General features: G+C 43.3%; 1 protein-coding gene and 1 non-coding gene across 2 annotated transcripts in view; both read right to left on the bottom strand.

The window, feature by feature from the left end:
* Nucleotides 1-13,718, bottom strand: part of G3bp1 (G3BP stress granule assembly factor 1) — a 31,488-nt gene that overhangs the window by 14,008 nt on the left and 3,762 nt on the right. Inside the window, exons 2-3 of the mRNA XM_021211676.2 lie at nt 1,662-1,774; nt 92-173 (exon numbers count right to left, since the gene is read on the bottom strand). Coding sequence (XP_021067335.1) covers nt 92-173; nt 1,662-1,756 — 177 coding nt within the window. The 5' untranslated portion in view covers nt 1,757-1,774. The remainder of the gene's footprint in view (nt 1-91; nt 174-1,661; nt 1,775-13,718) is intronic.
* On the bottom strand, nt 4,263-4,402 carry LOC115065423. Its single transcript, XR_003845214.1, has one exon. It is a non-coding gene; the product is annotated as a small nucleolar RNA SNORA29 (small nucleolar RNA).

The raw sequence follows: 13,718 nt of genomic DNA, 5'->3' as shown, positions 1-13,718 counted from the left end.
CAAAGAATGAAACAGAAACCCACCCCTAAGTACCAGCTCCCCAGTAGGCAGGGAGCTGCCTTCTTGGCTGACACTGGTCCACATCACCCACCTTCTGCCCGTAGACTGCATCTGCTGGCTTCCCGTTGGAATCCAAGCCCCCATGGGCATAGGAAGAGTTCTTTCCATAAAATCTGTACAAGAGAAGGCAATTTACTTCTCATCTTCAAGGACCCGAAGTGCAGGTACTTAGTGTTCAGGCTTGGTACCTAGCCACCTCACTGGCAGACTCACAGCGGGGACTCTGTTTATGTTTGTGCACGACAGTCCATTGCACACACCCGAGTGGGAACAGTCTCAGTCAATGAGGCATGTGTGTGGTTTTCAAGTCCCGACTTCCAAGTTTCAGGGTAGGTAGGATGATCATGTTGGGAAGGGCCTTGGAGTTTGTCAGCAAAGTCAGGCACTTAAAATCAAAGTCAAGTTCCTGTTTCCACTGAGGACAGCTGCCCTGTCACGGACCTGAAGAGTCGGTGCCTTCCCACCTCAGAAGGCAGTGGGCAGTTGTCCTGTGCACAGGTGGTATGAACTTTTATCCCTTTAGTTCTTTTTCATCTATGCACTCAATCACCATTTTCATTAAAAGAACATCAGAGAGGTATACAGCAAAATGCCAACCAAAGACCACTGAAGACATCTAAGGACAATACCATAAACCCTTAAGAGCCCACGCTAGCGCTGTGGATCTGTATCCTGCTGTACCCCCAAAGCACACTAACTTGCTACTTTTTTTTTTTTTTTCAAGACAGGTTTCTCTGTGTAGCCCTGATTGTCCTAGAACTCATTCTGTAGAATTCTAGAATTTCTAGAATGGCCGGGAACTCACAGAGATCCACCTGCCTCTGGCTCCTGAGTGCAGGAATTAAAGGTGTGCACCAGTGCACACAGCACCTTGTAATTTTCAAGCTGTTAAAGGAACTCACTTCAGCAGCCTCTTCTCTCTCCTCCAGGCCCCTCTACACCACACCCTTGATGGAAATGGAAATGCCAGAAGTCTTAGGATATAAGAGCATCAGCGAGGCAGGTCTGTGTGCCGTGTCTTCCAGCTTAGACTTGTACTGGTGTAGATCCTAACACCATAACCTTAACTAACTTTCAAGACAGGAAAGAAAACTGACACAAAACCCAGCAAGAAAAAGGAAAGGAAGAGGTTAAAAGCGTGCAGACTGCTTCTGCTGCTCCAAACTGAATCAAGATTTAAATCCTCTGAGCATCAACATCGACAAGAGACCAGCTTCTGAAATGTTTCACCAAGGGATTGTCAAGAGAAACAGAGACTGTTTAAAAAAAATTTTCAGCCTGACGCAGGTAGAGAAACTATAGTGCAAATACAACTCATGTGAAAAATTATCTTAAGTCCAGACAGTTTTATGTACTGCAACAGTGTAAGAATGCCAGACTCGAGCCACTGCACTAGCAAACTAACACAGCTCCATAAAGTAAATCTGTCTGAACTGGGCGTGGTGGACACCTTTATCCCAGAACTCAGGAGGCAGAGGCAGGCAGGTCTCTCAACCCCAGGTTAGGCCAGGGCTGCATAACACGGTGTGATCTTATGCTGTTTCTACACCTCTGTTTAAAGAGCTATCCCACACACCCCTCCTGGGCACTTGAGAGCACACCTGTGCAGCATGTCCGGGGCCTGGTTCAGCAGGGTGTAGTACTGTCGCACAAACTCCCGCCCGACCAGCAGGGGACTAGGCTTCTCCATAACCATCGCTTTGGTGGATTCAACCTGTAAAACAATACAAGTCAGTTAACCAATCACAAGAGCTTGAAAAGGACTGACCCACTGTGCTGAGCCAACACAGCATCAGTATTCCTAGGAATCTCAATGCACCATGCCAGCTACCCTGGAACTCACTGTATAGACCAGGATGGCATGGGATTTGCCTACTTCAGCCTCCTAAATGTTTGTCACACCCAGTTTAAAGTTTGAAAAGGAATAAGCATTATAAGAATAAACTCAGTCCAGTTTTTATAACCCAATGTATTATAATCAGATGAATACATGAGGAAAAAAAGTATAAACGCTCACTATTCCAAATATTCCATTTTCTTAAACTAGAGATAAAACCCCACCAGTACATATTTGCAGCATGAGCCAGCCCACAGTTATTAAGTTCCTAAGCAGCTTGCTTAAAGGCCTTCCAGTCCTTTTTGTGGTCTGTTCCTCAAGAGACAGTTTCTCTGTACAGCCCTGGCTGTCCTGGAACATGCTTTGTAGATCAGGCTAGCCCTGACCTCAAGAGATTCACTGTACTGGGACTGAAGGCAGGCAGCACTTGGCCGTGCAGTGCTCCCACTGCTGAGACCTCTGTTGTTTTCCTATCCTAGACTCAAAGACAACAACAACTCAGCTGGTACAGTCCATGCCCATGTACCAGTTACCATACTCTTGAACCACAATAAAATGAAATAAAATAAACAAGAGGCCATGGGTAGTGAGTGGTACAGGCCTTTAACCCCAGCACTTGGGAGAGAGACAGGCAGATTTCCACAGGGACTGGAGAGAAGGTTCAACAGTTAACAGCACTGGCTGCTCTTCTACAAAATGTGGATTCAGTTCCCGGCAATCATCTGTAACTCCAGCATCCTCTTTAGGCACTGAGCAAATACATGTTCCACAAACACACATAGAAGAGAACTGGATACAGTGATGCATGCCTTTAATACCGGTTCTCAGAATCCAGAGGCAAGCAGGTCTTTGAGTTTAAAACTAGCCTACTCTACAGCTCTACCTCCAGGCTAGCCAAACCTATGTAGTAAGACCCTGTCTGAAAAAGACAAAGCCAAAATTTTTAAAAAATTTAACCCCAGAAATAAAAAATTTTTTACATTGATTTATTGTAAGATAAACAAAAGACTATCAAAATCAAATATATAGAGTTAACAATTTTTTTTTTTTTTTTTTTGGTTTTTTGAGACAGGGTTTCTCTGTGTAGCCCTGGCTGTCCTGGAACTCACTTTGTAGACCAGGCTGGCCTCGAACTCAGAAATCCGCCTGCCTCTGCCTTCCGAGTGCTGGGATTAACAAAAAATGTTTTAACAAAATCTAACCGCTTAAAACACAATGGAAATGTGTAAACTTCTGTTTACAAAGGTACCTGTAAATCCTCAACACCCTCTGACATGACGTGGTACCCGTAGCAGTCTCTTCCCTGTTCATCTTCTCAACTCGTTCCTAGATCAGGTGTAGCCTTCACAGCAGTGGCCGTGCTGCAGCCCCTAGAAACTTCCTCAATACTACAGAGCTCAGCAAGAAATTCGAGTCACAGTTCTCACTCAGTGAGTTCCCAAAGCAGACAGGACCCGGGACTGTTCACCTTGTGGAGGTCCATGCCACCTTTGTAAGTCATCACCCAGGCTGGAATGAGCAACTGCAAATGGAGCTACCAACAAGCTCGGCGACTCACCAAGGCAGACATTTGCTTACCTCTCCCCAAGAAAGCCAGACAGTCCATCTTATTTAAGAGATAAAATTACCCAAACATGCAAGCAAAGGAAAGTGAATACAATCTACTTATAGTATAAAAGGAGATCAGTTTTATTACAGCTTTTGCTGTTCTGTTTTAAAGTGTAATGTATGTGCTTTGTCTGCATGTATGTCTATGCGTGCCTGGTGCCCTTGGAGGCCTCAGAACGGCGTTGTGAGTAGTTGTGATCTATCTACCACGTGGGTGATGGAAAGTAAACCCAAGTCCTGAGGAAAAGCTGATAGAACTCTTAATCCAAACCCTCTCACCAACCCAATTTCAGTTTTAATCTGTATACTTAACAGCAGCAAATCATTTAACCCACTAATTTGGGAAAACATGGGTATCTTAGGAGAATTATCAGACCCCAAATACATCTCTGTTAACATTGGGTTTTCATAAATAGAACACATTGCTTCCCTGTTTAAAATATGGGAGGGAGGCGGCGGCAATGGTTCATGCATTTTTTTTTAAAGATTTATATATTATATGTAAGTACACTGTAGCTGTCTTCAGACACCCAGAAGAGGGCATCAGATCTCATTACAGATGGTTGTGAGCCATAGGCGCACACCTTTAATTCTAGCACTCAGGAGGCAGAAGCAGGTTATTTCTTTGAGTACAAGGCCAGCCTGGTCTACAGAGTGAGTTTCAGGACAGCCAGGGCTACACATGGGAAGGGAAAATCCTTTCAAGTTCATTACTCAAACTTTGGGTTTACCACATGTGTCAGTTGTAATGAGCGGTGGTTTACTGTTCAGCCATTTCATATAGAGGGAGGACACTGCAAAGCCCTCTCTCTTCAGATCATGGCACCTTTAATCTATCCCATAAGCATAGCCACCAAAATCTATTATCAGTAGAAAATGTGGTAGTCAAATGGGACATCAAGGTTTCTGAGCAGGGTGAATGACATGGACCTAATAGTGGTCTGTACCCTCGCCTGGCTCATGCCTGCTTATTTTCTCCTTTTTTTTTTTTTTTTTTTTTTGAGCTAGGATTTTGGTGTGTTGGCTCCACCCACCTTCAAACTTCTTGGCTTGGGTGAGTCCCATAATAGAATCATCATTCTCAGACTACTGCGCTTACACTACACATGGCTGCTGTGCTAGTGTGTTGGGGGGGGAGGGGGGTTTGAGACAGTCTCACAATATGAGCCAAGCTGGCCTAGAACCCTCAATGCCCTGCCTCAGCCTCCATAGGGCTGAGTGGCAGCATGGTCCATTTCTTGCACTATTCTTGAATGTCTGACCCACTTACTTCATTTCACTAAGACCTAAACCCCAAGGGTTGTTCATTTTCCTACTACAGTGGTGGGATCAGGCACAGAATCCAGTCAGGAAGGTTCTGAATGAGACCCAAGGAAAAAAGTCACAAATTTATTTAAAATATTTTTTTAAATGTATGTGAGCCACATGTACACTTGGTACTTACAGAGTTACAAATACTTTTTTAAACAGTTTTATTTATTTAATATTTTGAAGATTTATTAATTTTATTTATTATATGTGAGTACATTGTAGCTGATTTCAGACACACCAGAAGAGAGCGTCAGATCTCATTACAGATGGTTGTGAGCCACCATGTGGTTGCTGGGATTTGAACTCTAGACCTTCAGAAGAACAGTCAGTGCTCTTAACCGCTGAGCCATCTCTCCAGCCCCCGACAAATACTTTTAAGTCACCATGTGGGTGACAGGAACTGGTCTTCTGCAAGAATACCAGGTGTTCTTAACCACTGAACATCTCTCCGGTCCTGTTATTTTGTTTTCGTTAATTCAATTGTGTGGTTCTCCAACATGAACTTGGCAGATGACATGACCAAAAAGGCCCTGCCTATGGAGCAGCTCCAGGAGACACCAGGAGAGTGGTCTGCCTTCACAAAGACTCGGCTGTGACAGAACCAGCAATAGAAACTCTCTGATCCCAAGTCAACAAAAGTCATGAAGGTGGACCACCATAGACTGCATATTTGCCTGGCTGTCTACAATAACTGAGCTCAGAATCTGACTCCAGTCTTTAGATTTAAGGTAGCAACTGGAAAACTCCCCACCCCTCCTTAGAAAGTCTTCCTTCTGTGAAGTCAGAGTACCGATGAGGTTACCGAGGTAACTTTAGAGCCGCCTGCAACCTCAGTCACGATCCTCCTCTCCTTCAAAGACACCAGCAAACCTTGTATTACAAGAAAGAATACTGGCACCTCACTCGAAACCTGTGAGCAAGCACCTAGCTCCCCGAGTTCCCGCCCTGCCTGACTCCAATGTCACTTGTCTGTACCCTACAAGCGAGTAAGGCAAATAACACACCCCCCCCCAAAGAACCCACAATAACTTGAACATCAGGAATTCTTAAACATCCTGGCTTGTGCTTGTCATCTCAGCTCTTGAGAGGCTGAGACAGGAGAATTGCTGAGTTTAAGGTAATCTACATTTTAAATTACTGTCCAATTAATTCATCTTCTTCTCTGAACCATGGATAACACAGCAACCCTTGAGAATGTTCTTATATTGCTCTCAAGCTAGTCAACTTTCAATTCTTTGAAGCAGATTAATTCTACGTAACCCAGTCTGGCCCAGAATTCTTTTTCCTCCAGACTCGGCCTCAATTGCTGGATCTCAATAGATTATCAGCACTCAATTCTGTCCAACCTAAAACCCAAAAACAATTCAGATTCTTTCCAGAAACACACCTGCTCATGGTAACAAATGAAAACAATGCAAATCTGTGAAAATGGCGACCAAAGTCCCCCAGAGCTGGAGGCTCCAAGGCTCCTTCCTCACTCAGCCAGAGCTGCTGATTACACTGTGTCCTCTCCAAAGAGCTTCTTAGAAATAGCTGCAAATGGGTACACACACCATCCCCCCTATTCCCAATGTAACTAACAGGCTAGCGAGAAAGCTACCAGGAAGCAGGCCAACCAGATGGTTTCAACTGGAAACAGCAAATCTCACACCCTGGAAGGGCGAGGGATTCTGAAAGCATGGACAGACACCCTGTCCTATAAGGCATTGCAAACTTAATAGGTCACTCCTACTTCTTACACTTTTCCCAGTTTTTCCTCTTGGGTAGAACATAAATCCTTCCCCTTAAATTATTATGGTTTAAGAGAAATCAGAAATGAAAGAAAACTAACCTAGGAAAAGTGAAAGGTAAAGTAAGCCATTTTCACTTAACAAAGTGTAGCATTCCAATGTTTACAATTTGTTTTTTATTTGTGTGTGTGTGTGTGTGTGTGTGTGTGCGCGCACGCACATGTATATACACCTTAGCACACACTTTAGGAGACCAAATCCCCTGGAGCTGGAGTTACAGATGGTTGTAAATCACCTGATATTGGTGCTGGGAATCAAACTTTCACAATAACAGCAAGTACTCTGAACCACTAAGTCATTTTGCCAACCCCTAACTTTACATTTTCTGCAAAGCCCCCAGTCCTTCAATAAACTCGGTCCCACAGGATAGAATAACTGAGACTAGATAAGCCATGGACCTAGAGGAAAACTAAATACTACCAATCTGCTAAAGGCACATAGTGAAAAAATGACTCCTCATGACCCCCTGCTGTACTCATAGATCAACCCTGCTCAGTCACTACAGAAGCTTCTTCCTGCAGTAGATGGGGCCAAATACAGAGTCCATAACTGGACAATGTACGGAGTGAGAGACCTGGGCACACTCAGTCCTAAATGGCATGTCTCCATCAAACCCCTCCCCCTCAGGGCTAAGGGGGCCCAACAGAGGAGGAAACAGAAAGATTGTACGTGCGAGCCAGTGGAGACAGGAGACACCAAGGAAACAGGGCTTCTAGACACAACAAAGCTGACACAAGAACCAGAGACTGCGGCAGCACACACAGGGCCAGAAAGAGTCCCAGCGTTGAGAGGACGAGGGCACAGCCCCCACCCCTGACCCAGAAGCTCTCTCGGTAACTGATAACCACTCACAAAGGAAAAACAAGTTTTCTCTAACAGAGCCTCACTTAAACACACTATGCCCAGCAGTCAATGGCTGGCACAAAATGAACTCAATGGTATTTTTGGAGGGTTTTTTGTTTCACAATGCTTGCCTGGGCTCTTTCTTTTTTAACCTTCCACAGATCCTTTGTTTATATATGATGGTCTCCAATTCTGGATTTGAGCTTTCTGTGTGTCTGTGTTTTCTGTGCTTTTTCTTTGGCTGTTTTTTTTTTTCCAGTTTGTTTGTTCTATTCTGGTTTGTTTTTATTTTGCCTTATTTTACTTTACTACTATTGGATGCCTGTTTGTATTCTAATGAAAAAAAAGGAGGGCTGTAGATTTGGATAGGTGGGAAAGTGAAGATTTGGGAGGAAGTAGGGGATGGAAAACTAATCAAAATATACTGCATGAAAAAAATCCATTTTCAAAAAAGAAAACTCAATCATAAAACATACAGGACCGCAGGGATGGGAGTCAGAAGTAGAGTGCTCACCTGCCAGACCTGGAGTCAGCCTCAGAACCACAAACAGAAAAAGCAGCAACATATTAACACACACACACACACACACACACACACACACACACACACACACACCTATTTCCTACTGGCTGGACTGACTGGCTTGCAAGCTTGTACATGAATTTTCAAAACTTCTCACTTGACCTCAGGTTACTAGATCTCATAGCGTCTTTCATGAAATGGACTGACTAAGGATCCTCCTCCCCCTAAGTCCAGACAGCCACCCCATCCACTCCAGTGCTGACACACGGGGAGCAGGATGATGAAAGCCAGCCACCCACCTCAACAGCTCTGCTTACTCTTTCCAACAAAATCAAAACCTAGCATGTCAATGTCTAAGTGGCAGTTCTACAGTTTGAACAATAGAATATAAGAAGTTACTATCCACAGTGTACAGTGCTGCGGAACAAACATGTTTGGCATGAACAAGGTCCTAGGTTCAGTTCCCAGCACCAAAGACTAAAAAACAACCCAGCTTGGAAATAGCGCACTTGCCTAGAATGCAAAGCAGGGCACATAATCAAAGCAGAAGTGGCAATTCCCAGGAAGTACCAGACAGACAACAAACCAAATATTTACAACTCTTCTTGGGGGCTGGAGATGGCTCAGTAGTTAAGACACACTGGCTACCCTTCCAGAGGTCCTGAGTTCAACTCCCAGCAACCACATGGTGGCTCACAGCCAACTGTAATGGGAATTGATGCCCTCTTCTGGTGTGTCTGAAGACAGAACGGTGTACTCATACACATAAAATATATAAATAAGTCTTTAAAAAAAAAAAAACCTCTCTCTTCTCAGGCAATCAGCAAGTAGCAAGCAGCAAGGGTGGGCGCTGGACTATGAGGAGAGTCTGGAAAGAAAAATTGTCTGCTGGGCCCATCTACAAAGAACTCACCATAGTGTACAACAAAAACAGGCATATCTGCTGCCTTCTATGTAAAATATAAGATTGGTAACACCAACGAGGAACTGGCTGAGCTCTTGCTTATACCACAGGAATCTCTGTGAGGTGACCGCATGCACATTTAAATGACTGAACACTAAAGAAAAATAAAATAAAAACTTTAAAAGCATCACTCCCAAAACTGAAAACCAACACTGACCGCACCACATTAACAGGACTAAGGCCCGGTTTACCCGGCTAACAGCCATACTCCATACAATAACCAGGGAAGTCAGCACAGAAATCCAGGCGAAGACAATTGTAATCCCAGTTCTGAGTAAACAGCAGCAGGAGAATCATGAGTTCAAGGCCAGCCTGGGTTACATAATGAATTTGAAACCACCCAGAAAGAGATCCAAAAAGCAATTTTAATAAAACAGGTCAACTGTTTTACAAAGCACCATATAGTACTGAGGAAAACGTCTCAACGCATTTTCAATACCTGCAAAGTAAAGCCAGATAGATAGATGGTCTTAATAAACACAAATGCAAATGAGCTCTTTTAACAGGTTAGCTATGAAAATAGACAAAGGGATCCATGGAACTAACTTATCATGACAGTGTTTGAACTAGGCCTGTGGCTCAGTGGCAGAGTGTCTAACCAGCAAGAACAAGGCCCTGGGTTCAATTCCCCATACTACAATAAACACACCCACATACTTATGATTAATTCCAAAGGATAGTACAAACACAAGTAAGCATACCCCATTCTTTAAGAAAGAGTAATACAGCCAGGCGTGGTGGCGCACGCCTTTAATCCCAGCACTCGAGAGGCAGGCGTATTTCTGAGTTCGAGGCCAGCCTGGTCTACAGAGTGAGTTCCAGGACAGCCAGGGCTACACAGAGAAACCCTGTCTTGAAACAAAACAAAACAAAAAACAGTAATACATACAGTTCAATACACATACCCAAACAGCAAACTCAAGGGGCAGGTTGGGAGATGGCTCTGTGATCAAGAACACTTACTGCTCACTCAGATCCCAGCACCAGCACAGGATAGCTCACAACTGCCTTCAACTCCAGCATCAAGGGTTCTAATGGTCTTCGTGGCCTCTGTGAGCATGCACAAGTTCACCTATCCCTTATTCTTGAAATGGGCCAAACCAAATCAGCAAACAGAAGCCAACCTTCCAAAGTAACTACATATATGGCAGTTAAGTTAACCAAGGATTCTTTTTTCCCCCAGTGCTTGGTTGGAACTCAGTGAATGCTAGGCAGGCTTTTTCTCTAGGCTGGATCTCACTAAAATGCCCAGACTAAACTGGAACCTGCTGCTTCAGCTTCCTTACCTAGGAGTGAACACACAGGGGTACTAGGAGTATTTTTGCGGGGATAAACAGTTCACTACCTTGATTGTGGTAAATATCACCCCTTTAAATGTAGATACTGATAGAGCTATCTTTAAATTTCCCCCTACAATAATAAAAATCACCTAAAAAGACATTAAAATGGTTTCCTGGAAAGACAGAATGGAGTGGGAATCTACATGGGAAAATTAGTCTTTACACAACCCCAACCCTGGCTTTCTTAAAGGTAAGGTCTCACCCTGTAGACCTGGCTTCAATTTACCACATAGAGCAGGCTAGTGTGGAATTGAAATATCTACCCACCTGACTCCTGACTGCTAGGAATAAAGGTGTACTCCATCATGCCAGGTTGGTCATCTTTCAATATTTATTTACTATGCACGCATGTACATGTACACACACACACACACACACACACACACACACACCCATGCACATGGACATAGGAAATGAACTTGTTGGAGTCTGCTTTTTAAAAAGCAATGCAATATATTATTCTCTAAGTAGTGTCAAAGTGTCATTTTGACTATTTTACAAATGTATGAGTAACAAAAAACAAAACTAAACACCGTAACAATGAGAATATAAAGTAATTAACTGTGTTTGAAGGGTATACATTGTATTTCAATGTATGAAATCAAGACTCCGAACTGAAACACTTACTTTCCAGAACCAAAGTAACTTTGTTGCTTCTAACTTTGTTGTCAATCTCTTCAGAAGCAAGTGTAGCCCAATACTAGATAGGACAATCTGTCAAACTGTCACCTAAATCCTTTGGACTCACTCACTACCTGTCATAATCCCTCCAAATTTCTCTCTGGCAAAAGGCTAATCATAAGTTGGGCTAGGCAAAATACCCCATTAATTGATGCAAGTAAGAAAATACTTAAGTAACAACAGAGAAACAGCCAGGCCTCAGGGAACATGAGCCCAGTTACTTGGGAAACTACAAGTTCAAAGCCTGTCTCAGCACCAGAGTTCAAGACCATCCAAGGCAAGCTGCTCAAATAAAGAGGCCTGGGAACACAGGGCGCTCAGTGCTGGCCTATCATGTCCAAGACCCTAGATTTACTGCCCAGTATCACAAAGAGAAAAGGAGGGGGCAGAGTGATTATACCAATAAAACATTAACATACAAACCACAAAAAATTAGTTACAACTCAAAGAATAAAATACAATAAGGTCCCACTGATAAAACCAAATCACTGAATTATCAAGGGAAGCTGGGTCTACTGGAATCCCAGCATTTCAGGAGGTTGAGGCAGATCAAGTTCAAGGCTAGCCTAGGAGACAGAGAAATCCTGTCTCAAAACAACAAAAATAAAGTAGTAGATAATATATAAGTAATATAAATAATAATATAAATAAATTGTAAAATTAAGTAGGAAAGTTTAGGAAATTAATCAACTACTTAAAAAAAAATCATGAGGGGCTGTAGAGATGGCTAAGCTTTTCTGTCCTTTTCTTTTTCTTTTTTTTTTTTTGAGACAGGGTTTCTCTATATAGCCCTGGCTGTCCTGGAACTCACTCTGTAGACCAGGCTGACCTCGAACTCAGAAATCCGCCTGCCTCTGCCTCCCAAGTGCTGGGATTAAAGGTGTGTGCCACCACACCCGGTGATGGCTAAGCTTTTAAGAGCACTAACTGCTCTTCCAGAGGTCCTTAGTTCCATTTCCAGCAACCACATGATGGATCACAACCATCTGTAATGGGAGCTGATGCCCTCTTCTGGTATGTCTGAAGACATCTACAGTGTGTTCATGTAAATAAATAAAATCTTTAAAAAAAAAAAATCATGGTATCAAAACACCTGGGAGAAAGAGGCAGAAGAATCAAAATGAAGCCAGATTAGGTTATAGGAGACCCTACATCAAAATAGATGGAAAAAGGAAAAATAAATCAATTAACCAGCCAGGCATGGTGGCGCACGCCTTTGATCCTATTTAATCCTAGCACTTGGGAGGCAGAGGCAGGCGGATTTCTGAGTTCGAGGCCAGCCTGGTCTACCAAGTGCTATACAGAGAATCCCTGTCTGGAAAAACCACAAAAAAAAAAAAAAAAAAGCCTAGCTGGGTGTGGTTACATAAGCCTTTGCCTTTAATAGAGAACTAAGGAGGCAGAGGCAAGCAGATATTGGGAGTTCAAGGATAGCCTGGTCTACATAGTGAGAGTTTCTAACAAAACCCCATAAATGTTAGCAACTTTAGTATACGTGCCTACAAACTCAGATTCTCTCTCCCTAAAGGAAACAGTCCCACATCTCCCTTCCCCTGGGTATGAGCAGGACCTAAACAGAGTGAATAGGGAAACAGTCACTTCACCCTCCCCACACCATAAAGGTACCATGATACAGTGCCATGGAGGTCATAGGAGATTGTGGTACAGACCTCTGTGGTCCTCCCACAGAACCACAAACCCAATCCAGTCATAAGACAAACCCCCGAATACGATCCTAAGTGTCAAGGTCAAGAAGGACAGAGAACAGAAACTCACAGATGAGAGGAGACTAACTAAGGAGCCGAGACTTTGGAGTGGATCCTGAAACAGAGAAAGCACACTTGCAGAAGCACCTGAGAAAACCAAAATAAAGCCTATGTCAACGGAGCTTACCAATTTGTTTTGGGTCCACGTTGACTGCATAGGATGAAGTAGGTAGATCTATTACAATTCTCTTATAAATCTAGAACTTTTTTCCAGAAAATATCAGTAAACTGGATAATTTGGTTTTTTCTCCCTGAGTAACCCCTGCCATTCCAAAGTTAGCAGAAAACTACTTATGTGTGGTAGCCCACTCCTTAACCCCAGCCTCAGGAGCCCAGGTAGCCTGTGCTGGACAGCAACACCCCTAAAGCCAAGGGCAGAACACTAGCTCAGCATGTGCAGGGTCCTGGTTCTGAGTCTGGTTTGATTCCAAGCACCACAAAAAGAAAAACTGACAAGAGGAAAAGAAAGGCAGCTTACACTCAATTCTGAGTAAGAATTCCAACTCCTCAGATCCCACAATGCACAGGTGGACAGGCCAGCATTTTCTTTTTAAGATGGAGCCTCACGTAATCCAGGCTGGTCTGAACCCTGTAGCCCAAAATAACCCTGAGACCATTTTTCAAACACTAGAAGTACCTGGGGTTGTGGTTCAGTAAGAGTCCATATGGGGCCCTGGTTTCAGTCTGCCACAGCAAATATCGGCTTAAGTGACACATTGACACACATTGCTCTTTGCCTTTTATATCTAAAATGCAGCACCTGCTAAAGAACAGCATGGCAAAGCCTTCCTAGGTTGCAGCTTTCTTTCCACTCGGTAATGCAAACAATGCATTGCAAGTATTCACCTGGCTAGCAGCTCGGTGAATAAAGCTGCACATTAAAAAAAAAAAAAAATTAAAAAAAAAAAAAAAAAAAAAAAACAAGTAGAGAATAATAAATATTTCTAGCTAACAGCCAGTAGTCACCAGCTACAACTCGGGTGACAGCTGCTGAC

Source organism: Mus pahari, chromosome 14 (genome assembly GCF_900095145.1).
Source record: "Mus pahari chromosome 14, PAHARI_EIJ_v1.1, whole genome shotgun sequence".
In the NCBI taxonomy this organism is placed as follows: Eukaryota; Metazoa; Chordata; class Mammalia; order Rodentia; family Muridae; genus Mus; species Mus pahari.
This window is presented reverse-complemented; position numbering and strand designations above follow the sequence as displayed.